Source organism: Camponotus floridanus, unplaced genomic scaffold (genome assembly GCF_003227725.1).
Source record: "Camponotus floridanus strain SB8 unplaced genomic scaffold, Cflo_v7.5 scaffold22, whole genome shotgun sequence".
Lineage (NCBI taxonomy): Eukaryota > Metazoa > Arthropoda > Insecta > Hymenoptera > Formicidae > Camponotus > Camponotus floridanus.
Window position 1 is genome coordinate 1,248,922 of NW_020229348.1, and position 25,575 is coordinate 1,274,496.

Below are 25,575 nucleotides of genomic sequence, written 5' to 3' on the forward strand. Positions count from 1 at the left end.
AAACTGATCTGAATTTTATTATAGTGCTAATTCTTTTATATTTGAAGAATGACGCTTGTATAAATACTATTAATTAATATTTTTTTCTTCTAATTAAAAGACTATGTTTCTTGGCGAATGTCGTTTTTTTTATTTGTATAAATAATAAATAAAAAGAAAAAAATATGTATGTGTGTATGTTAAAGAATAAGGAATTAAAGATAATTTACGAAAATTTATCTTTAGCCAAAATTAATATATTTAAAAAAATTAATTAAAAAGATTTCTTATATAATCGGTTATTTCTTCAACTTTCTCGACTCTTCTCGATTATGTTGAATTAATATCGAGTGTAAAATATATTGATAGCAATATAACATATTCATAAATAAATGGTAAGTTATTGCATCATTTCCAATAACGCGAAGGAGTATCATATATTATAATATATTTAATGCAAAAAAGTATGGAAAGTGTAAGCAAAACCTGATAAAATCTAATTATAAATATAATCGCTTTTATATCGCCTATTATGTTTCTTATAAATCATTCAATAGTTTTAACATTCTTCGAATCAACTATTTTTTGCGAGGTATTATTTTCTTACAGTGAATAAAAAGCTTTATTTTTGATGCAGCATGTGTATAATATAATCATTGGATATGTAAAAAATCCATAATGTAACTATTTAATATGATTACAAACAAAAAATGATTTAAAATAATAAATTTTTCGTTTCAACGAAATAAATTTTTCAGAATATCACCTATATTTTAAATGTGAAAATTTCCGTGCGAATCGAAGTAGTGCGATTATCGACCTTAGAATCGTCAGATGTCAAATGGTCGATATATACATATGAATAATAAGAAACATCTCTCTAGTCAAAATATATACAATCCTAGTTTGAATCACGTAATGTTGCTCGGGACATTTTAGTTTAAGTAACTTGAATACCATCGAGCGACTTTTCCGTTTTACGCTCTTTAATTGCTTATCGAGATACAATGTTGAACGAATTAGTTTGTTCATAATGTAACTGATACATGAACGATAAATCTCTTTTTTATAGAAATCGGGCGAATAATGACGAGTAATACGATTATTGGAACGTGTATAGTGCGTAATAAGCCCCGGAAAGTACAATTTCTCTCACGTAAGTAACGTATCATCTAATTCTTCTATTTTGCCTTCTGGTTGAGAAAGGACTTTACGCAACACTTTGCTGACCACATCAGATAGAGACTCCTTTGCGCCAATATCCAAGAAAGCCATGCAACGCTAGAAGATGAAAACAAAATTGTTACCATTAGATTTTTATGTGGAAAGAAAAATAAAATTATGTGAAAAAGAAAGAGATATAATCATTTTGCACAAAAATTGAATATAAGTTTAAAAATAATTATAGGCAGTAATTGAGAACTAACCTGATGTTCATCTTCACCTTGCCTTAATCGAAGCACCGCAATAAGCGCGAGCTCACTGTTCGCTTTGACATATCCATTCTTTTCCTTCGTTCCATTTACCAGCATCGGTAGAAGCGCTCTGAGCAGTTCGGTCGACATATTTTCAGATGGGATGTTGCGTGCAAGATGTATGCAAACTCGAGCAAGTAGTTGCTTCACATCATTACTATTATTATTCATGGACTAAAATTTAATTTATTAGATGTTAAAAATATTTACATTACACGTTAATATTATAAAATATTATCATATTTCATTCAACACATATATTTCATGTTGCATTTTTTTCTATCATCAGCAATCGATTCGTCGATTTTCGGATAAAGATACACGATAAATATATTCTTGTAAATAAACTTACTCTCACGAAAGGCGACAAAATTTGCTGGGGTATAGGTAGCGATTCATTCATGAGATACTGAAATAGATATCCGCACGCTCGTACGCCGTTCATGACTATTTGCACTCTGTCCGCAGCCAAATATGAAAGTATCACTGCACAAACGCGATCCTTGTCTTTAGGATTATACACTGTAACGGATGATTCCTTCAGCACTACAAAAAGAGCGGCCGAACGTCCATGTCTGAGCATCCAGTCGACATTAACATCGTTACCTAATCAAATATCATAAATACATTGTTATTTCTTGAAAATGTACATTTAAATTACACACATTCTTTACGCGCTTACATAAGAGATGGTCGTTCAATGCAATTGCTAATTGTTCTGGATTTAACCATCGTAAAAGTGCGCCAAAACAACCAGCGACTGCGTTTCTTGTAACATCTTCTGGATGACTAAGCATGCTGCTGAGTGTTGCGAATACTTGTTTTTTCATAGGGTCAGTCATTTTGTCACCAGCAGGAGTCAATACGCCTCTGAGAGCTTGCAACATCGTTTCCCTGCATGATAATTAAATTCTTATAAAATATTCAAAAACATGAAAAAAAAGAATATATTTGTAGGTTTATCCATCAAAATTACCTTATAGCTGGATCATCTCCTGTCTTAATACCAGTGTGAAGTTCAGTAAATAAAGGATCGACACGTGTATGAATAACAATCAGGTTGCTAAGAGCATAAGCAGCTTTTAATCTAACTTGTCGATTACTATCATTCAAGGCTCTCAAGAAAGTAGTTTGCAGTTGTGGCAAAAATTGTTTTAACATGACGCCAACCTGTTGAAAGAGATAAACAAGATATATTAATTATTTTCGAAACAATTATTATTATAACGTCATTTTGTGACTTGGAACATGCTGAGGTTAATATTTAAATAATTATTTTCAACTCACATAATATAAATTGTGAATTCTTATTTTAACAAAAATTATTTGTTAATTTTGTACAAACCTTTCCAAGTAATATCGCAAGTGTTTCCAATACAGCTGCTTTAACGCTCCAGTTGAAACGATCACCGAGGATTCGAATAAGAGGACCGGTAATGTGTACAACGCTTGGCTGCAATGCATCCGCGCTGGACAACCTTATGACTTCTCCCAATCCTTGAGCCGCGTGTTCTTTCGCTTCTGGCAAACCATTCAATATAGCCTCTCTAAAGATTGGTAATATTGGCGTGATTCCCTTAGGAAGACAAAATCCGGGTAACAATTCTTGACCTTTTAAATCAGACACTGCGAATCGAACGGCTTGCCTGATATCCTGTACGTGTGCTATTTGCTGCTCAGATGACAGAGTCTACCAGAAATTAAAGAAATTTAGTTAGTAATTCTGTTCAAATTATTGTGCATTATTTCCATCTGAATACATTTATACCTTTGTAACAGCCGTGAGCGCCTCCCAACTCATCTGTAATACATCTCTGTCTTCATCGGTGAACAAATGGATCAAACCTCTGAGTAATTGCGGCACATATTGGCTGTAATCAGCGCGAGTATCGCGACAAAACGCGCATAGTAACGTTGCGGCGCTTCGTCGTTTCGAGAGATCTTCTGCTCTTGTAGCTTCCATCAGCTGATCCATGACGGTTCTAACGCCTACCTCGTCGGTAACGGAAAGAACGACAGCTTGACAATATTCTAATTCCTGCAACTCATTCGCCGTTCCTTGCGCACTAGAAAGAGCAGTAAGCAGCGCTGGCAAGATCCTGTGAAGGAATCTCGTCAGTGCTTCGCCTGCTACACTGGCTAGTATTGACAGTGCTTTCGTGTTAACTGGAGGAGAGGCTAATTGTGGGACTAGATATGGTAATACTACACGCGATTTAATCGCCATCACTTGACGTAAACCGTCCAACGTATTCTCCGCTTCCGCAGGATCAGGGGAGTTCAGTTGAGTTAACATCGCCGGTAATATATCGTCGAGCGCGCGAACGCCCACCGTGGAATGCAAACCATCGAAAGTCTTGGCCGCAGCCTGTCGAACCTCTGGCAACGGATCACAAAGCGCTTTTCTGAAAAAAATTGCTTCATCTAAACATTTGTACTATAATCATTATCGTTCTATTAGTTATCTCATCTCAAATGTTCTTGTAGTTATAGAACTGTTATCACACTCACCTAACTGTTGGGACAAGACTAATAACGAAGGTCAGCACCATGTCTTTGTTGGTGCTCGCCATAATTTCCGACAGACCTATGCACACTCCCTGGCGTTGATCGGCTTGATCACTTTGCAAACCTTTCTCCAAGATCGGTATGATTTCCGGCAGCACTCGTTCTCCCAATTTTCGCACGAGATCACCCAACGTTCGTGCTGCCACTTGTCTCTTGTCATAACTCGTACTTGCCAAACAACCCAATAGAAGAGTGAATAAGGTCGGTAATATCTCTCGCAGTGTCCTCGGTGTATTCGTTACCACTACCTTCCAAACGTGAAGAGCCGCCTGGCGTACCATCAAAGCTACGTCCGATCGACCCATGTAGAGACCGGCTAACACGCGATTTCGTCTCTCTGCGCCTAAAGCGTTTATAATAGCGTAGTGCGATTGTTCTGTACCGAAATTATCGTCTTCGCTGGCGGTTTCGGTCGACATCTTGCCCGATACGCCAGAAATCCTGTACAATAAATCGCCCAATAGTTGCACGGACGAGTATCGAATACGCCAGTTGTCGTCGAAAAGGCCCTTCTCCAATTCCGGTAATAGCAACATTATTGCCGAGTCAGCATAAAGCGTAACGATACGTTGCCCTGCTCTAAGCGCGGTTTCCCGCACGTATTCATTCTCGTCGGCCAAAGCTTTCAGAATCGGATTAATGATCTGCCCTATGTATGGTGTGAATTCCGTAGTAAATGCACTCGGCATGTATATAAACATCATAATGTATCCATCTTTCACGTGAGGAGCAATGTCGGTTCTCTCAGCGGTGCTGATGATCTCAGGCATGAGCTTGTGGAGTTTCTCGACGCCCAATCCGCGTACCACTTCGGAGAGACCTTGTGCGGCGCCGGATCGGTCGACGCTACTGGTTTCAGAAGTTAACGTTTGCATCAGCCATGGTAATAGATCCTCGAAACTAGATTCACCCATTCCGCGTACCATCGCGCCCAGTGCTCTCGCCGATACGCTGCGCACTTCAGGCACGGGATCGAGAAGACTCGTTTTTAGACCCGGTATAATAGTCGGCAGATACGGGGTTAGATCCTTTTGATCCGTTAAGGAGTACATGTTGCCGATGATCTGCGCGGCCATTTTTCTAGTCTCTGTCGAACGATCGAGGAACGCACGCTGCACGACAGGCATAATTAAGGCTAGAGAGGGAGCGTCGATAAAATGTACGAATTGTGTATCTAGCAAGGTTTGTAGGCAAGTAGCGGTCTTGTGCGAGGGATCTTGCAATGCTTTCAACAATACTGGCACAATCGCTTGAATTTCCGGATTCCGAATGACACTTCCGATGACTTTGAGCGCCTCCGCACCAGCTTCCTGCACTTTTGTATGGGAATCACTGAGTACTTCTATCAACTTAGGAACAATACTTGGCAAACAGCTGCTCAACTGTTTTGGTGCACAATATGCCATAGCGCCAAGTAATTCGACAGATCCTATAAAAATGAATTTTAAATATTAAGCTTAATATGTTTTATTTTACTATCGAGATGAATAGTAATAATATAATCATGTATTAAAGCAACTTTGAATTTTAAATTTAATTAAACCAAATAACAGTCACTAGCCTCATATATCAAAAATAATACATGGAAAGTCAATAAAATTTAATTAGCGAGATTAAAATCAGTAGACAAATTATTTGCCAAAAAAATTAATGCAATTTATACCTGTTTTCGTTCTCCACGAATCTTCTTCCAGAGCCGCTAACAAACTCGGTAGGACAAGCTTAACGCCATGAGCGGAAAGTTTACTCATCACTACCCTGGCAGTATCGTCAGTGGCAGTTCTTACATATTGACTCGAATCGCCAAAGCACAGCAGCAAGTGTGGCAGAACGTGCACGATATAAGGCTCGAATAATCTGCCAAGCATTGTACACAACATCTCGAAAGCAAACAGCGCTCCCTCGCGATGTCGATAGTTCTTCTTGTCTTGAATAGCGTTGGTCAGTTTGCTCATAATATCCAATTGCTTCAATGCAAGAATTCCCATCCCTTTGATGAGACCTGCCAGTCCGTATGCTGCACCCTTACGTTCACCGTATTTGTCTGATTTAAGCAGCTGATCCATCAGATTGTCCACGATTTTCGGCGCATCTTCTTTAATGGAGTCCGTCAGATGTGGCAAACAATTGGCCACGGCCTCTTGTACCTGTTGCGAAGGCGTAGAGAGTGCCGCGATGAGACGCATGACAATCGGCTTAATTCGCGGATCGTTCTTGTCTAAGTGTCTTGCGAGTGATCCCATGAGAATTACTACCGATTGCTTGATCGAGTCAAAGCTACCGATTTTCGGTGCTTTATCCATGAAATTCTCAAAGACCGGAAGCAGTGAAGTTATGTTCGCGCTGCCGTGAAGATCAACCGCCGCGACGGCAGCTGTCAGCATCTCGGTGCGTACGAATTGGTTTCTATCACCGAGTCCGGTTAATACGAAAAACTGGATGAGCCGGTGTACTGTATCGGCGGTGAGAAGGGGCGCTATCTGAGCTAGGGCGAGCGCTACCCCGCGCCGTGGACCCCACGTATCGATCGGCTGTTCGACGACACGACCAAAGTCATTCAATTTCGGTGGAATCATGGCCAACTTTTCCTGATACAATTGTAACAAATTGTCCAACACGGACGGTGTTAAATGGGGTACGCTGGCCAAGCTTTCCGCTAACGCGTGAGCGGCCGCTTGTTGCACTGGCTCGACCGGATGGGCGATATCTTGGATCAGTTCCTCGCAAAGGACTTCCGCATGCGCGGTAAAGTCGGCCGCATTCCACAGTTCGCTGGCAAGAATTTTATTTTCGTCATTTACGTCAAATCGAGCTATCCATACTCTTCTGGTTAGCCTGTCAAGTTGATCTCGATCCTCTTTTTGGGATGGGAAAGCTTGTCGTATTACGGTCAATCCTCTAAGAGCCGCATCTCTCACAGTAGATAGCGAATTTTGCAACGCACCAATCAAAGAATCTATATCTTCACTGGTAGCGATTGCTGTACCTGGTTGACCACTACCGGATTGCGCGACGTCTAGCAAGGTCGCCACCGCATGTGACTGCACTCGACCTGTCGTGGTCTCCATAAGTTCGATAAGCAGATCGAACATCTGTTTACGTGGCAAAAGTCTAGGATGCCTAATGTCCTTCAAATCAGTAGTGCTGCCGCCTCTCTGCTTGGCATGTTCCTGAATCAACTGCAATCCTTGCACAATCATGCCGTCATCCTTATACGATAGCAAAGTCTTTCTTATAAAGGGGAAAACATAACAAAATGCAGGCGCCGTGAATAATTCCTTCCTTTTAATCGTTATCGTGTGTATAAGATTCAATGTTCTTTTGACAGCCGTATCAAGATTCTCTTCTTCCCAGGCTTGATCTAAATCGCACTGTGGTTGCAATTGCCGCAATGTAACATGAGCGATAAGATCACCTAAAATTATGCTATTATCCATTGTCACTGTTTGACGAAGAGATATATATAGCTCTGACATTTCAGGAGCTGCCAACGGAGAACCCAAGTTTTTTAAAATGGGCGGTAAAAGATCCTTCAAATACAAGGACAATTCCTGCTGATTACCGCGTATCGAGCATGTTACTAAAGATACGGTATTATCTATCTTGGCTTTCAATTCAGTTAATCTTTTACGAATACCATTTTCTTTTGCAATCTGCGCCTTCAAAGTCTCTTCTTGTTTAGGTGTTAATTTTGGTTCCTTTATCTTGCCTTCACGTTTTCGTTTCTCGTATAATTCGCGTCTCAGTTGAAGTTCTTCTTGTTGTTCCTTAAATGAGTAAACTTTACTTTCTCGTTTCATATTCATGGAATTGAGAATATCGTTCTCGTCATTGACGGGTAACACGCTCTTATCATAAAGCTCTCCTTCAGGAGTGAGATACGTAAAATATTCATCTTTGGTAACTCTTAAAATTTCTGAATCATCGAGCTTACTTGTAACATTCGATACTAATGCAGGTAAAAAGGCGTCTGGTGCGAGTGATACGATTCTTACAAGTGCATTTTCGTAATTTGGTGCCGGTTTATAATTCTGAATCAACATTTTTCTCACTTCATTGCTGTAGCTACGTAAGAAGTCCTTTGGTACAAGATTATAATTCTTAGCGATCTTGAACCATAAATTTGGTACGGCTTTGAGTAATGCCGGATGATGAGATGGAAGTAAAGCATCTCTTGTCATTTGATAAGTAGGTACTTCGAATAAAAAAGAACCCGAACATATAGCGAATAATCCATCTGCGAGACATCTGCCAGTAATTTCTCCCATTGAAGATTCGTCTTTGCTTTCTTTATCCGATTCTGATTTAATTTTAACGTTTTCCAAAAATTTATTAAATTCTGTTAGTAGAGCCTGTGCAGGCGCATACGTACTCAAACCAGTCATAATCTTCTTGACTAACGGGAAACATCGTTGTCGCGTCGTGGAATTTGAGGCGGTAGCGCAAGATACAACTGCTCGATGAATTCCGGTTAGAGCTTTTTCATTCAGTCTGTCGAAGAATTCGGTAATCAATCGTTCGCATAGTAACATAAGATGATATAAGACATCATCGCCACATGTCGACAGAAATTTTTCCGAAAAAAATATTTGTTCGTCGATCGCGTTCCATAATACATTTTGTTTATCATTTTCTATTTGATCGGCTAATACAAATTTCAATAAGATATATGAAGCGACCAAACCTTCGGTTACTGCTGCTGGTTGTGTGCATTGTTGCATAGTTCGTGTTATCGCTTGCGCGAGTATCGGCGCTATTATTGTAGAGTAAGCAGCAGTTGGAGTCGAGAAAAATAATTTGATATAAGCGGTACGCACAGCGGCGGTGGATGTTTTCGCCGCCATACCTTTCTTGAAAGCATCTACTACGATTTTCGGTAGAGTAGACGAAAATTTCTTCGACCATAATGCCATCATTTCGAGAGCCTGAATCAGTGTCTTCTCGTGAACTTCAGTCTCGAGCACTTTGACGAAATGCTCGCACGCTGTTTCGGCTAATTTCTGCACACTACTGCCTGAAGCTACGTTATAGCTAAGATTCCCAGCTCCTTGCAACACGGAAATCTTATGAGTCGCGACCGTAAGCTTGCCTTCTGATCCGTGAAACACTGCAAATACGGACGATAGCAGTGTCTCCAGAGCCGTCGTATCGGAACATTGTAAAGCAAGTTTGCGACATGCCCCAACTGCTTCATCTCTCACCAGATCCTCCTTAGAATGTAAATTAGCAAATAATCCTTTACTTATCTCTTGGCTATATTGGCTCAAATCAAGACTTAGTCCGCTTAAAATATGACCGACTGATTCAATTATAATTTCCGGATTTCTCAACATAGCTTTTTGTAATGCAGGAAGTAATTGGGTTTTGAATTCTTCGTGAGTTACTCTCCGAAGAAGTGGCACAGCTACATCCACCACATATAAATCTGGCTTCTTCTTACAACTAATTGTCACTTTTATAAAAATGTCTATCATGTTTACCTGAAATATACAAAAATATAATATAATACAATATACATTATAATTATAAATGTAATTATAATATTCTAAATAATATATTATTCATGTATTTACCTTCAATTGTTCTACCAAATCATGTCTTTTTGCGGCAACTAAATATTTCATAAGTAAGCTGGCTAAGATAATTACACCATTACCAAGTTCCAATTTTGTTAAATTTTCCATATAAATAACTTCTATATTCTTAATGGCTGCCCATTCATGTGCAAATAATGTGTATACCTTATTTGCAAGCTTTTTATTTACAGATGCCAAAGCAGCAGAAGATAAATTTGCCTGTGCTTCAATGAGTTTTGCCAAAAACTCATTTTTCTCGACATTATCCAATTCATTATATCCATGAAGAATAACTAAGTTTGACCATTTCAATGCAGTATATGCAGTTAGAGAAGTATTCAAACTATAAAAAATATAGAAAAATATCATTACACATCAACATATATAAGAATCAATTAATTTTTTATTTTAGACTTACGTTGCAACTACATTCTTATGCCAAGTAGCTTGCTCTGAAATTACAGTTGTCATATGTTTGATAGTAGCTTCTGGTTGTTTTTTAAGAAGCTCTATAATTAGATTTCTCACATAGGACCGAGAAGCACTGTCTTTATATCTATGTAAGGTAAGCGATACCACCTTACATATTCCATTAACAATTTTATCATTAATGCCTATAAACAAGTTCATAAATCATATACACATTATTATCTCAATTTGAGACGTATTATAATAAATATTATTTTGAATCACTAAGATAAGCTTATTTTTAAATAAAATTATTTTGCAATAGTCTTTCGATCAAATCATATATACAAAATATATTAGTGGATGAAACTCATTTCAAAATTTTTCAGTATTAAGGATAAAAAGAACCAATTAAAAAAATTTATATTAATATATGAGTTATTTTTATGATTCTCATAATTATTATTATGATATTCAAAATTTATACATCAATAATAATCACATGATTTTATATGTCATATGTAATTTATTGATTACTTCTTGAATATTATTATATTATATATAAATAAGAATTATTTAATTGGCCCTACACATCTTACTAAGAAATTCTTATTTAATTTTTTAAAATAATGATAGCTAAATAATATGATAATATAAAATTTGATATTAAAATATTAATATTATTAAATTATATGAGTCAATTAATCAATTACATGTTATAGTGTTTGATATATTTGATTAATATATATGATTTTTGTAAAAATATATTCAACATTTTCAATTATATCCAATATAAAAACTAGAAAGTTATCATTCATATATCTATTTCAACAATAATCAATATATATGCACTGATAATTTTTTTACATTTGGCTAGGTTTTTCTAATTAGAATACATTGGAATCACAAGTATATGTATACACACACACATACATATATGTATATGTGTATATAAAACAATTACAAGACAATATTGTAAATTACTCTACTTTATATTTCCATATAAACAAGTATATACTACAAATTTGTCTCGAAAGCACACATAAATTATACCGTGCAATAACAATTATCCGCGATCTTTTTTCGTATTTTCGTATCATCTTCAAAATGTAGATGAAAATCACTTATCTCTCTCTTATCAAAAAGTAATACGTTTCCCTAACGATTCTTACCGGGATTTGATAATACGTTGACGACATTTTGCAGAATTTCACGCCGCTCTTTTTTGCTGGCGGTCTGAACTCGATTCGGTAAATCCTTCAAAGCTTTTGCTAGCTGCAACAAATTACACGCAAATTATAATGACGTAGCAACAAAGATAATATAATATATTTTCTCGTGTTCCACGTGACTCGCTCACCTCAACATCCGCCATATTTCTTCAAAAACCGGACTGATTCTAAAGCGCCGCTCTTCGCGAGAGCATGTAGTTTGCACGAATATGATGAGAATCGAAACGCATGCGGCTTCGCGTCACTTGTCACGTCCAAAAGAAGTTTCGAATGCGCATAAATCTAAAAATAATCAAATACCTTTATATCCCATTTTTATTCCCTATTACTATATATTGTCTATCAAATACTCATTTCTGTGCAAATTGCTATAATATAATAATAAAAATAAAATATGAAAATATATACAGGAGAAAGTATATCAATGAAGTATATATATTTTAATTTAGTTAAAGATTGTATTAGATAATTTTATTTTTTATTAAAAAAAAAACTTATATCGGGCAACTCAGTACATATTTATTTCGCGCATGCACTCTTCATTTTATAGCAACAGAAAATCGAGTGATGTTGCGTTACTTCACATCACTGTATATGCTGTGGTTATCATGCGGATGTGGTTGGTTTGTTTCTGACGTGTTGTGTCAATTAACCTGAAATAGATTTGTGAACAGGAAAAGAAAATAGCGTTACTGTCTTATAGTAGACGAGAATCTAATTAGGAAGTATATGATGATACTGTTGAGAAAAATGAAATATTTTTAACAATTTGAAAGAGAAAGACAAAAACAAAATAATGGATAAAGTTTTTAAATCAATTTATGCAAGCCGACCGGCGTTGTATAAAACTCTAACGAATGAGCAGTGCGTAGTAATTTACACTTCATTATATAAACATTTATATTTTGTTCTACTCTATATGTCTTTCTGCTGAATTTTATTTTCATTTTTTTCAGAGTATCGAATAAACTATCTATAAAACGATGTGTACCTACAGTCAATAGAATGTTAGCAACACAAGAATATTTCACGTAAGACTTGTCATTTTGTTGCCTTTTTTGTATATACATTAAATTTAATACATACTACAATCACATGCATATTCTTTTGGATAAAACAATATGTTTATAAGTACATAAACTTTTTAGGACTTTTTCTGCTGGTTCCAGGCACTGGTACGGTGACAGTGAAACAATTTCTATACTATCTTCTAAACATAGTCCTTCTAGCCAACAAAGACGTAACATGTTTATTCAGACACAAGATACACCAAATCCAAATAGTTTAAAATTTATCCCAGGAGTACCAGTATTAGGAGAAGGCTGTACAAAAGATTTTCCAAGTGCAAAAGATGCATATTGCTCGTCACTTGCTAAAATGTTATTTCGTATTGAGGGAGTGAAAGCAATATTTTTTGGGCCTGATTTTATCACAGTTACAAAACTTGATGAGGATGTAGAATGGAAATTATTGAAGCCAGAGATATTTGCAACTATAATGGATTTCTTTGCGAGTGGATTACCAATCATGAATGAGACTTCTCAACCTGCTACAGACACACGTAGAATTAATATAATTTGACTTTTATATAAAAGTATTCGAGAAAGAATAAAATATCTAATTATTATTAATTTTTATAGAAATTAATGCAGATGACGACGAAATTGTTCAAATGATAAAGGAATTGTTAGAAACACGAATACGGCCTACAGTGCAAGAAGATGGTGGTGACATTGTATTTATGGCAAGTATTCTGTTCAAATTTATAACAAAAAAAAATTTAAATACACACTTGCATCTTAATTCATTTAAACATCTTCTTTCTTATTCAAATAGGGATTTGAGGAAGGTATTGTAAAGTTAAAGATGCAAGGATCTTGTACAAATTGTCCAAGTTCAGCAGTAACATTAAGAAATGGTGTTCAAAATATGATGAGATTTTATATACCCGAAGTACTTGGAGTTGTACAAGTAGAAGACGAAACAGACAAGATAGCAGAAAAAGAATTCAAAAAATTTGAGCAAAAAATAGAAGAAAAGAATCGAGATATATAAAATAGATATAATCATAGTTGTTGGCGATCTATAGACGACGATGCATCTATACCTTATCATTATGTAAATTTATATATATTCTAGATGTTCACATTGTATGTTGGAGTTAAAATATATAAAGTGTTATAAATCATATGTTGATATTTGGTTTTAAACTTTTATTACAAAGTATTTATCTGCTAGTCACAGAAACTTGCCAGACACGAATAGTATTGTCGGAATACCCTGCAAATAGTGTCTGACCATCAGTGGACCATGCAAGAGATAAGCACAGAGGAGGCTCTGCTTTACTAGTCGCCGATACAACCTCAGGTTTTAATTCCTCGACCATTTCTTTAGTCTCAAGATCCCAGATCTTGATCCATGGTCCAAATGCAGCGCACAGCCAATAACGATTCGGACTGAAACACAATGCTGTGATAATATCATTGTGATCCAAAGTATGGAGATGCTTGCCGTCATTCAAGTCCCATAGCATGGCTTTGCAATCCTATAAATAGAATAACATAAGTTTTTCGGCATATTTCATGGCAAAATATAAATTAAAAATATATATATATACTTTGCCACCAGATGCGCAGAGTGATCCATCAGGTGATACCGTAACAGTATTCAGATATCCTGTATGACCGCTATGATTGATCTTTAGTCTGCAATTTGTCAAATTCCACACCTGTAAATAAATTGTTAAATTAGTAACAAATATATTGTATAATCATAGAAAGATATATGAGATATATATACATATATCAGTCCCATATCCGTATACACTCATAGTAACATCGTGCATATTATAAAAATATCCATCATTTTTATTAAAAAAAAAATTTTTCCTATATTCAATCTTCTAAATAAAAGCTTTATTCTTACTTTAACAATACGGTCCCAGCCTGCCGAAACAATGATAGGGTTTGCATGATTAGGAGAGAAGCGTACACAGCTGACCCAGTCTGTATGTCCATCATCTTGAATGGTATATTTACATTCGGCTAATGTATTCCACAATTTAATTGTTTTGTCTCGTGAACCAGAGACTATTTGACGATTGTCCACAGAGAAAGCAACACTCAACACATCCTATCGATAGAAACAAACTCAAAATAATTAATAAACTATTATTAAATTAGTTTTATCATATCAATATCAATACTTACGATACCACTGATTTAATCAGTGCTTATTTCTTCTACTTTCAATATAAAAAAAAATATATAAAAAAAATGCTTCAGTATATTTTATATTTTCCGTTGAATTACTCTCTCTCATAAGGATAAATGAAAAAAAATTCTTTATATTAAAACAATACTTTGTAATATAAAGGATTATTCTTTTCTTTTCTCCTTATTACGAAATAAGTAAATCCATATGAATGCGTCGCGGAAGAGCGAGGAATCACACCTTGGTATGGTCTTCAAATCTTCTGGTCGTACGACCTACTGCCAGATCCCAAAGACGCAAGGTTTTATCCCACGAACCGGATAATGCGTAGTTACCATCAGATGAAAGAACCACATCACTTATGAAATGCGAATGACCGTAAAGACGTTTCTGTGGTATACCATAGTTAGCTTCGTCGCGTGTCAATTTCCATACTATCAAGGTCTTGTCTAGAATGGGAAAAAAATAATAGCAAGTTAATATCTTTATTTTCATTTTCAAGAATAGAATTTTTAAACAATGCAAACAGATGGAATATTATAAATAAGTTGTATTGTGCATCTGTATTTAGCATTAATTAAAATTACGATATGAATGCGACAATTAAATTGTATTAGCAATTACAATAGCAGGAAGAAGAGCCATGAAAAAAAAAGAAGGGTGGCGTCCGAGCCCGAGAATGATTTCCGAGCGGCATTACTTACCACGTGAAGAAGACAGAATCATGTCCGGATATTTCGGATTCGTGGCGATTTGCGTGACCCAGCCATTGTGGCCGCGAAGCGTGCCCCTTAATTGCAGAGTTTCCGTCATTTTGACTTGTTCTCGAACACGTTATATTGCGGATGAAAACGGATTCTTTCGTGTCAACCGCGTTCAGTGAAACATTGAACGAAAAAGAGCGAACGGCACGTCGCTATCGTCGGCCAACGTAGGTCAATGTTCACGGATACATCAGCATATATTGATGTGCCACTTGCTGTGAAAATGACGCGCTGTCTTTCTTTCACCTTTAGGGTAGGTTTTCATTTTCACACTCATGCCCAGTTCCACAATCCAGTTAATCCGAGTTTAAGTAGTGAATGGACCAATCAGTGGACCCAGTATTAAACTCGGATTAACTCGAGTTGTGGAACCGTGCCTCAATGCTCATTTTTCAGTGACAAGAAACATCACGTAACTAAAAAGTCTCTATTTGGGGCGTGTTCCAAAATTCACTGCCAGCGCTGAAAATCTATAGTTCACGTTACGTATATTATATATTTTCAGCGCTGGCAGTGAATTTTGGAACATAGGCTTGAAAATCTACTTTTAAGCTCGTATCACAACGTCGTATCACGCTACGCATTAAAAATTGAAAATTGAAATTTGACTAAGCAAAAAAAGAAGTTAAAATTTCTTTCCTCTAGCTAATCAAATTTCAATTTTCAATTTTGCATGCACTATTTTATATCTATGTATATTTTATATTTATAGGATTTTATATCTATAATGAATTTTTGTTAGCTTAATATTTATACATCTGTATAATCTATTTAATATTATTAATTTTTTCAATATTATTAATTTTTTCAATTTATTATATATACTGATCGTTATATATAAAATAACGTCAAATAGAGCGGATTTAGGATGGAGTATGGTGTTCACAATTCCGAGTTTCAATTCGTCATGTCCGATACTAGGTCCAGATTGTCCAGTTATGTGTATAGGGATCAGATGATTATTCATTTAATATTTTTTCCTAAAAAAAGAAAAAAAGGAAAATTACGAACATGGAAATTATAGTTGAAAGAAAAAAATATATATATATTTCATTGATTCAGATTAATTAGTATGCATTGTCAGATTCAACTGATCGGATAAAATATTTTGTACGATGTGTGTGTATAAGATGGTGTGTAGATAGTTGATTTGCGTGGTGTGAACGCTATCATTGAGTAGTACGCCAGTTTACATTTACGTTTATGGTATATGTAATATACGTCAATGATCCATCTCATCAACTCGATAGACGTCAGAATAATCGGTGACAAATCGAAGCGAAAGTCCAAAGATTCCTCGCAGTGAGCAGCGCGTCATTGTCGGGTCACGAATAAATGATTCAGTAATCATTCGCGTTAGGTATGATTTCACTCAATAGAGTATATTAATGTGGACGAACTCATCTGACGTTGACAATTTGAATGTCTTGACATTTTGGGCGTGATGGGTACAAGGAGATTTGCATATGTGTTACTTCCTCGTGGTAATTTTCGGATCGTGATATGATTAAAGAGAGAAAAAGATCTCCCATTTCTTTTTAATATATACGTATATACATTTGAAAGGTATATAAAAATAATTATTAAATTGAAGAATAATATAAAACTAATGCATTATAATACAAAGTTACAATGATTAATGCATACTTTAATTTGCTCGTGTGATTTTGAAAGTTACTTTGAAAATTGTTGAGTATATATTTTTTTCTATTCATAAATAAGTAAATATTAATTCTGATAAAATTTGTAAATATTTGTATATACATAGTGGAATTGTTAATGTATACTTTAAAAGAAATTTATATATCGATAACACACATTTCTAATTTATTTAGCAATGGCTGCAGGAGGTAGCAGCTTCATAAGTAAACCAGCCAGAGGTTGGTTACATCCAGATCATCTAGTAAGTAAGGAAGGAATTACTTATACAGTAAAGGTATGTCATTTATAATCTTGTTAAAGATATTCATATATTAACTAAATTCTTACTTTCTTTCCTATTAACTTTTGGAATCAATGTATATCAATAGGATAATATAATCCTGTTTCATGATAATTTTTCTGTTTATAAGTCTCATTTTTATTACATGCTTTTTTAGTATTTGTGTATTGTTGTATTTGAGTATCATAATAAAATAATAAATAGATCAAAGTGTATCAAATGTAAAAAAATTAAAGAACAATAATATAAAAATATAGTACTGTTTAAAGTGTTTAAGTTGACACAATTTTTGGGAGAGTTTGTATTATTTTTTTTTTGTTTTTTCTCCTTAATATAAATATCTGTATCGTACTCAGCAAACATGATGATAAAGATGTCTTAATAACATTTTAATGATGTATAAACATGATGATGTATAAAAATATCTTAATGACATATTAATGATGATAAATCATTAATATGTCATTAAGATGTTTTTAAACATCATCATGTTTGCCGAGTTAGTAATAAAAGATAAAAGATTTTAATAGAGCAAAAATTTGAGAAAAGAAAATATTTTGATGTAACTTAAATTGTATTAATTTTTTTTAACATTAAAAATATTCTAATTTTTCTTATAAAAATTACAGTATATTGGATGTCTTGAAGTATATACATCTATGAAAAGCTTAGATTTTGAAACACGTTCGTGTGTAGCTAAGTAAGTCGTCATCTAGTATAGTTATAGTTTTTATTATTAGACTATATTGCGTTATTCAGACTCAGATATATTTTTAAACATCAATAAACATCTTTTCTTTTATTTCTAGAGAATGTATAAACAGAGTTTGTGAAGCTGCTGGATTAAAATCTGCTGACAAAAAGAGAAGGGTACTATATCATTCAAAGATATATATTTACAGATATTTATAAATCTATATATAATTTTCTCTTCATTCTCTTCATTTCAGGTTGATAGAAAAGTGTTAAGAGCAATAGCAGATAAACCTCGTATGGAACACACTGCTGCTACTGTTAATTTAACTATTAGCAGTTGTAGTTTATCTTTAACAAATATTGAAAATGGACATATTATTGCTAAACATGACATGCCACGTATATCTTTTGCTTCAGGTGGTGATACGGTAAATTACAAACATTTGTTTTGTGTATTTTATATACTTTAATCTGTGGCAGACATTCCAGACTGGTATAAATATTAGTTATTATATTTCTTGCTTTTATCTCTTATTAGAATTGAATCTTATAATGTATAATAGGAAATACTGGATTTTGTTGCATATGTGGCTAAAAATATGCAAGAGTGGCGAGCGTGTTATGTGCTTGAATGTGCAGGTGGTTTAGCACAGGATGTTATATCCACTATTGGACAAGCATTCGAGCTTAGGTTCAAAGAATTTCTTACAAAACCAAGTTCTTTGCAGTAAGTTTCTGTAAATGCATTAACATAAGGTTACAATAATTTTCACTTGTTTAATTATTTTATGTATCTGTTTATAGTCCTGTACTAAATGGTGTTCGAGAAGCAGATAGAGATTATTACAATGATCTACCAGGCAAAGTACCACCTGACATTGGCCCACCACCGGTACCACCTTTACCTACTACTACATCTACACTGCCTAATCTAAAGCATCATCCAAATCATACATCACGCATTCATGCACAAAATACCGCAATGGATTTATTTTCCTCTGCCACTGATAGACAGCACCAGGAGTGGGCAGGTAATATTTTTTATAAAATAATTTTTTGATATAGAAATTACTACAAATTATATATTTATATAGAATTTAATTTTTATATAATTTTCTTTTATATAATATTTAATCTTCTATTTTAATCGTTTTGATCACAGAAACTGGGAATCTAATTGATTTGAACTCAGATGGTACTATATCCTCTGCAACAAATCTAAATACAATGCCTGAACACAATTATGTTAATGATAGTGTCATAGCTGCAAACAGAGATAATCACCGTGATCCAGCATCACTTTTTGATGTTTTTGATATGCGTAAGAATTTGTATTATCTTGTGCTTTTAATGAAGATTTATAATTTATTACCAATTTATAAAATTCTCTCAAAATAATACTGACCCACAGATCTTTTTTTCTTTTTTTTTTTTTTTTTTACATATGTCACATATAAAGATTTTAAATATGTGTTTTATGAAAAGATTTCTAATTTTATATGCAAAATTTCTGCTTTTAATCTCGTTTTATATTTGTTCACAATTTTTATTTATGATAAACTTTTTATTTATAAATTTCAGAGCCCTTCAGTTCTGCAATATCGGATATGAATAGACTAAGTCCTCGATCACAAAAACAACAATTAAAACAAGAAATATGGTTTCATGGAAGTGTTAGTCGATCCGAAGCGGAATCTATGCTTACTAGAGTAAATATATTTATTGTGTGTGTGTGTGTGCATGTGTATAAATATTATATTATTTAATATAAATTATTATCTTTGCAATTGCTTCATATTTTATTTTTTAAGGATGGTGATTTTCTGGTTCGAGAATCACAAGGTTCCCCTGGTCAATATGTTTTGACTGGTATGAATAATGGTACTCCAAAACATTTATTATTAATTGATCCTGAAGGTGTTGTAAGTATGGCATAAAATAAAATTTATATATAATAAGATTTGTGTTTATGTAAATAAGAGGTTATATGTGATTAGCAGTAGTTTCTAAAATATTTTTCAATTATGTAAGTCTTGATTTATTTAAATATTTTGATATCTATCTCCCTTTAAATATATGGTTTAATAAAATATTAATAAATAATGAGCATACAAAAAAAATAGTACAAATTTTTACTTACAGGTTCGCACAAAAGACCGTGTATTTGATAGTGTAAGTCATCTAGTGAATCATCACTGTGACAATGTGTTGCCTATCATATCTGCTGATAGTGTTTTAGTACTGCGTTATCCTATTCCCAGGCATACAAATTACTAATTTTTGTAATAATGACGAATATTAAACATAGATTTAGCAAAGATTTTCTAAATAGTTATTTTGCATGTCTGCATGTGAAAATCTTTGGTAAATCTAGTTTCCGTGATATTTTTAAAATCAGTCACTTCATACAAAAACATATATGTATATTGTTTGTAGTATCTTTTTATTGTATATGAATAGATGATTTATGAATATTTGTCTCTCTGTGAATCCTTATAAAATGTGCCAATCCAGCCAAAGTAATTAATAGTATTTAATTTCTGTAATTCTCTCTCTCTCTCTCTCTTATGAGAATCAAGCACATTCCGATTTTTTAAAATATTTTGCTTTTTTGTAATATATTTTCAATTTACATAAGAGCTATATATATTTATAAAATTTTATATAATCTAATGATATTTTAAATGTGTATCATACAATATGCTTTTTATATTGAACATATTGTTGTGTGTAGCATTTTATCATGCAAAAATAGTTACAATAAATATAATTTCATGCAGTACACTCATTGGTTTCTATTTCATTAATTAAAATTTTTGTTAAAAAGGTATACATATACTAAGAGAAACTTATTAGTATTTTTTTGTAATTGCATAAAACAGATGTATATTTTACTATAAGCTTATATTAAGAATTTGTATTCTTTATGCACATATTGCAAAAACAATATTTTAGATATCTAAAGATTTTTTATATTTTTAAAAAATGCAAAAGAGTTTACTTATATTTAATAAAATATTTATATCTTAAAATTATTTTAATATTTTAATAATACCTAATCATAAATAAGATAAATTATATCGTTAAAACAATTTATTTACAATAACGGTCAGCTTTCATCTTACTTCTTCTATCTAACAAAGTTTCATGTAAATTTCCTTCTACTTTTGCTTTTTCTAATTCAGAATGATCAGACTTATTTATTCTTAATTTCTTATCTTGAAACTTTTGAAACTTTCGTCTGGAAAATAAAAAATCGTTAAATATTAAAATTAAATATTGAAAAAATAATTTAAATTGATAATATTAAAAAAATAATTTAAATCGATAATATTAAATATAATTTCAAATGTTTTGTTATAAATAGAATAAAAGAGATGATAGTGAATAATATAACAATGATGCATACTATGAGAATACTAATTAAAAAGTTGAATTTAAATAATTATATATTATCATACAATAAAAATTTTATATTTACACATAATTTATTTCAATATCTGCAAGTGAGCCTTGTTCTTCCTTTGGAATATCTTTACTAGGACTTTGAGAACGTTGTATGATACTTCTTATAACAACAAATTCTGAGGGCCCAGCTGTTCTATTCTGACAAATTATATCATCATCATTTGTAACTGATATGAAACATCCTGTATTATTTAATATAGCGAGTTTGTCATCCTAAAAAACAATGCAATTAATATTCTTCAAAATCAAAATCTATATAAATATCATTATATATTTAGTAAATGTTTTATATAAATAAATCCATTTGTATTTTTTATTTTTTGTATATTATTAAATTTAAAAAAATCGCTAAAATTATATAAATATACTATATTAAAACTCAAAATAGATTTTAATTTTCTAATTAATAAACAATATACAGAATGGATATAGTCAAAAATGACAAAAACTAAACTAAATAATTTCTTAGATGTATGCAAAAAAATATGAAAAAACAAAATAATTAGTTTGTATAAATAATTTACATTTAAATAGTTTGTATAAATATTAATGTTTAATATGTGTATGTATGTATATGTGTGTGCATATATATATATATATATATAATTACTTGGAAAATTGGTTCCCACTGCTCAATCGAACCTACTGCATCATTTCGTCCAATAACAGTGCCTTTTTTATCGACACCAAGATATTTGCCATAACCTGATTTCAAAGCAATCTTAGTCTCGCTTATGGGAAATGCTGTTAAGATTTCTTCTGGTGATGGGCCTTCTCCTTCATCATGCGGTGCACCAAGAGTGAACAATCCATTATCAAGTGCTTTCATATAAGTTTGATTTCCAATTTCTATAGCTACTGTTCCTGTGACCTCAGATATATTCTTAACCTTCCACCATCCTCCTACGACATAAATTATCAATTATATAAGCAAATGCTTTTCATTTTTTGTTCGTTATCATATAATAAAAAAATTAAATAATTAAACACCATGAATGATAGTGTCTTGATTCTCTATTGTTACTTCCCGTTCTTTTTCTTGTGTCTTAGACTTCCGCTTTTTTGATCTGAAATGGAGAAAGATATATTTAACAAAATGAGAAAAAGAAAAAAAGAGAGATATGTACTTCAAATAAGTTCCTCTTATATAAAAAGGAAAGATATAAATTTTTAAATATAATACCTTGATTTTTCCCCTTTCAATTTTAATTTTCCTGTCCGTACTTTTTCATATTCTGACATTTTACTAACTTCCAAATTTCTATTGTTGTGATACTAATTGCACATATAACTCAAAGAACAAATAAAAATAAACGCGAATAAAGTGTACATAGAGCACGCGTTTTTCGTTCTAAATGAACTAGAATACGTTACTGAAGAAGTATGAAAACATAGGCTGCGTTCTTTTTAACGCTTCAATAGGTGATTTCCATTTAGTGACACAAGTCGACACAAGCATCATTCTATCTTTTTTCAATGAATACAATAAACAAAGATAGAATGACACTTGTGTCGACTTGTGTCGCTAAATGGAAAGCACCCAGTAGTGAAAGCATCGTTCTCTCTTCGTTTGATATTCAATGTGCAATAAAGACAGAATGATGCTCACAAGGCGTGAGCGTGCAAAGCGAACGCTGCCATAGGTAAACGCAATTGCACGTAATTGGTTATTGAATAGAGAATTTTTATAGAGAAAGTCTCTAAAAAAGGTTTCTATTCGACAACCAATTGCAATTGTGACATTATAGCTACGATCGGGAAGACACTGTGGATGCTTTGAAGTGTTTGACTGACCAATCAGATTAAAAAATTCTTTACTCCATTTGTCGTGATTGGTCAATCAAACTCTTCAAAGCATCTAGAACGTCTTCTCGATCTATGTGTACTCTTATCACAGTAACTCTTTTATATATGCTGAAAAACGCCTTGTAAATGCATCATACATAATAAAATATTACTAATTACTGACAAATTTAAAAAAAAAGAAAAATAATTAGCTTATATATGAGCTAGAATTGCGAAAATCTACATTGGATAGAATAATTGATTACCAGAAATAAAAGAATCTTAGATCTCAGAATCAAAATCGATTATTTTCACATATTAATAATTAGGATTAAATTATGTAAATGGGGTAAAAAAGATATTGCCATATAAAAAAAATTAATACTTTTAATGCTATATAAAAAATTTATACTTTTAATTATTATTATTAGTATAAAATTATATTAAAATATATCACTCTTTCTCTTTCTCTCTCTCTCTTGTTATGACTTTTAATTAGGAAATCCAAAGAGTTAACTTAAAGAGTATCGTCATTTAATAAGTTATTTATATCATCTTTAGTTTCAATCTCCTCCTGCAATAAAGTACATAATACAAACAAAATATTTAGAGTAATAACTATAATGTTAAATAAACTAGTATAACTATATAATGTTAAATAAACTAGTATATCCAAACAATATTACCTGTAGTACTTCAATTAATGTTTTTGTCTCATCTAACATCTCTTTATATTCACGATTTTCTTCTTTTAATTTTTCAATGCATTGTCTTAATGTTTTATTTTCTCCTAAAGTATCTGCAAGGGCCACTCTTCGTCTTTCAGCCAAAAGTTGCCAATAGTTTTCACTAGGATTGGCTAAGTCAAATAAAATAAATATTTTAATAACCCTTTCATACAATATTTTTACAATTTGCATGAGAAATATGCAATAGATTGAGACAAATATTTTCAACACACCTATGGATGTTAAATCCTCAGATTCAATCATTAACTCTTCCTCTCTTACAGTCTGGATAGCTTTGTTCTCAGTTGTTACTTTTTTGCTTTTAGCATCTTTTTTTGTTTTCGCCATATTTCTAATATATAAATAAGTCAGTATCAATTCCCATAAAATATTTGTTCATATAATGTTTTTAAAGTAACTCACCCTTTTGTCTTTTCTTTTAATTGTTTCTGTTTAGTTGATCTAAAAACTTTATCACCGCCAACTAATATTTTCTTGTCAGTTGCTGCTGGTTGCAATATTTGTAAAGGTTTCCGGGTCTCCTATTTTATTAAAAAAAGAATTATAAGAGAGTATAAATATTCTTCTAGACAAACTTATGGTATTTTCTATTTATATTTTATTTGCATTAATATCATTACTTCTCTCTTTTCTTACTTTTCATATATTGATATGTATATTACTTTTAATTTCCTTGAAACATTGTATATGAATATACATCATATATAATATTTTCTCTCAATAAATTTATTATTATCAAATAATCTTTAAACAAATAATTTTATGAAACTACTTATGTAAAGCTTATTATCACATTTCTTAAATTTCTAAAATATAAAAAGGAAATATATGCTAACTTTATGGGCGATGATCTCGATGTTAGTGATTGGTTCCATTCTTATCCAATTTCAATAATCCAACAGAAAATCTGAAAAGATATCACGTTTATCAATACAAAAAACTAAGGTCAAATGCGTTGTTTTATTTATGACTTTATGGATTATATAACAATACAACAGTCAGATGAGTCGTTTGAACAAATTCTTAATTGAAAATAATCACACGATCGAGATTAAACGCTTACGTATTGTATACTTCTATTATTTTCTCAAGCTCAAATCGTATTTGTTCATTGATTCACGTACCTACACATGACCTGTTGACGAAAATCAGCGGGAATAACGAAGTGAAACAACTACACGCATGCGCAGCGAAAACTTAACCATTGGCCGCATTCAGCGGACTCAACAGTTGGGCAACATTTCTAGATTTTCCGATGTAACTCGACGCTGATTGGTCGGACCTGAAAGTAGAAATCAATCATTCGATTGCTACTTAGCGGTTGAGTCCGCTGAATGCGGCCATTGATAATACAAATATGATAAATGATTGCATCAAAAGTGAATATTTATTACCCCAAATTGGATAAAAGGAGCCAAGATTTTTACTTACAATTAATGTTTTTTTTCACTATATTAAGCGCGATTGACCCATGAATTGACCGATCAATAGATTTTATATGAAATTAGACTCATATCCTTGGTTTTCATGGGTGACACTCGATTGACTACGTCGCTAATTGGCCAATTCAAAATAAGACTCTCTGATTGGTCAATCATTGCTGGTTACCCTAGGCACAGGTCGATATAATTGGCTGTGGTCAATCGCAACATGGTCAAACGAAGCACTCCCGTTTTCATTTTTGCGATTAGTCCTAGTCTAGTCATTTTTTACATCCATG

General features: G+C 32.9%; 6 protein-coding genes across 8 annotated transcripts; 2 read left to right on the plus strand and 4 right to left on the minus strand.

Moving 5' to 3' along the window:
• Positions 1-627: 627 nt before the first annotated feature.
• Positions 628-11,451, minus strand: LOC105253029 (eIF-2-alpha kinase activator GCN1). The gene is made up of 13 exons (XM_011260776.3): positions 11,367-11,451; positions 11,179-11,281; positions 10,017-10,212; positions 9,596-9,941; positions 5,686-9,502; positions 3,966-5,451; positions 3,223-3,859; positions 2,800-3,144; positions 2,431-2,624; positions 2,137-2,348; positions 1,807-2,060; positions 1,407-1,628; positions 628-1,260 (listed from the first exon to the last, which is right to left on the minus strand). Exons 1-13 carry the CDS (start codon positions 11,379-11,381, stop codon positions 1,132-1,134), a joined length of 7,956 nt encoding a protein of 2,651 aa, XP_011259078.1. The 5' UTR covers positions 11,382-11,451; the 3' UTR covers positions 628-1,131.
• A 372-nt stretch (positions 11,452-11,823) lies between these two features.
• LOC105253020 (NFU1 iron-sulfur cluster scaffold homolog, mitochondrial) lies at positions 11,824-13,386 on the plus strand. Its single transcript, XM_011260764.3, has 5 exons — positions 11,824-12,102; positions 12,195-12,269; positions 12,387-12,799; positions 12,879-12,982; positions 13,075-13,386. Exons 1-5 carry the CDS (start codon positions 12,035-12,037, stop codon positions 13,291-13,293), a joined length of 879 nt encoding a protein of 292 aa, XP_011259066.1. The 5' UTR covers positions 11,824-12,034; the 3' UTR covers positions 13,294-13,386.
• A 23-nt stretch (positions 13,387-13,409) lies between these two features.
• LOC105253007 (guanine nucleotide-binding protein subunit beta-like protein) lies at positions 13,410-15,403 on the minus strand. Its single transcript, XM_011260743.3, has 5 exons — positions 15,156-15,403; positions 14,692-14,900; positions 14,164-14,370; positions 13,856-13,966; positions 13,410-13,783 (listed from the first exon to the last, which is right to left on the minus strand). The coding sequence occupies exons 1-5, from the start codon at positions 15,262-15,264 to the stop codon at positions 13,466-13,468; spliced, it is 954 nt and encodes a 317-aa protein (XP_011259045.1). The 5' UTR covers positions 15,265-15,403; the 3' UTR covers positions 13,410-13,465.
• Positions 15,404-16,302: 899 nt separating this feature from the next.
• Positions 16,303-20,427, plus strand: LOC105252997 (SHC-transforming protein 1). 2 transcript variants are annotated; one of them, XM_011260721.3, is made up of 11 exons: positions 16,303-16,781; positions 17,051-17,151; positions 17,787-17,857; positions 17,967-18,027; positions 18,108-18,281; positions 18,417-18,580; positions 18,658-18,884; positions 19,016-19,174; positions 19,435-19,562; positions 19,665-19,775; positions 19,996-20,427. In XM_011260721.3, exons 2-11 carry the CDS (start codon positions 17,053-17,055, stop codon positions 20,128-20,130), a joined length of 1,329 nt encoding a protein of 442 aa, XP_011259023.1. In that variant the 5' UTR covers positions 16,303-16,781; positions 17,051-17,052; the 3' UTR covers positions 20,131-20,427. The 2 variants fall into 2 exon arrangements, with proteins under 2 accessions (XP_011259023.1, XP_011259032.1); XM_011260730.3 differs by having other exon boundaries at positions 16,303-16,575.
• A 492-nt stretch (positions 20,428-20,919) lies between these two features.
• Positions 20,920-22,709, minus strand: LOC105253485 (protein FRG1 homolog). The gene is made up of 5 exons (XM_025408633.1): positions 22,505-22,709; positions 22,312-22,388; positions 21,932-22,224; positions 21,335-21,534; positions 20,920-21,094 (listed from the first exon to the last, which is right to left on the minus strand). The coding sequence occupies exons 1-5, from the start codon at positions 22,561-22,563 to the stop codon at positions 20,947-20,949; spliced, it is 777 nt and encodes a 258-aa protein (XP_025264418.1). The 5' UTR covers positions 22,564-22,709; the 3' UTR covers positions 20,920-20,946.
• Positions 22,710-23,565: 856 nt separating this feature from the next.
• Positions 23,566-25,072, minus strand: LOC105252985 (geminin). 2 transcript variants are annotated; one of them, XM_011260707.2, is made up of 6 exons: positions 24,980-25,072; positions 24,692-24,762; positions 24,258-24,376; positions 24,068-24,186; positions 23,793-23,965; positions 23,566-23,680 (listed from the first exon to the last, which is right to left on the minus strand). In XM_011260707.2, exons 2-6 carry the CDS (start codon positions 24,728-24,730, stop codon positions 23,624-23,626), a joined length of 507 nt encoding a protein of 168 aa, XP_011259009.1. In that variant the 5' UTR covers positions 24,731-24,762; positions 24,980-25,072; the 3' UTR covers positions 23,566-23,623. The 2 variants fall into 2 exon arrangements, with proteins under 2 accessions (XP_011259009.1, XP_011259001.1); XM_011260699.3 differs by having other exon boundaries at positions 24,919-25,038.
• Between the last annotated feature and the right edge of the window lie 503 nt (positions 25,073-25,575).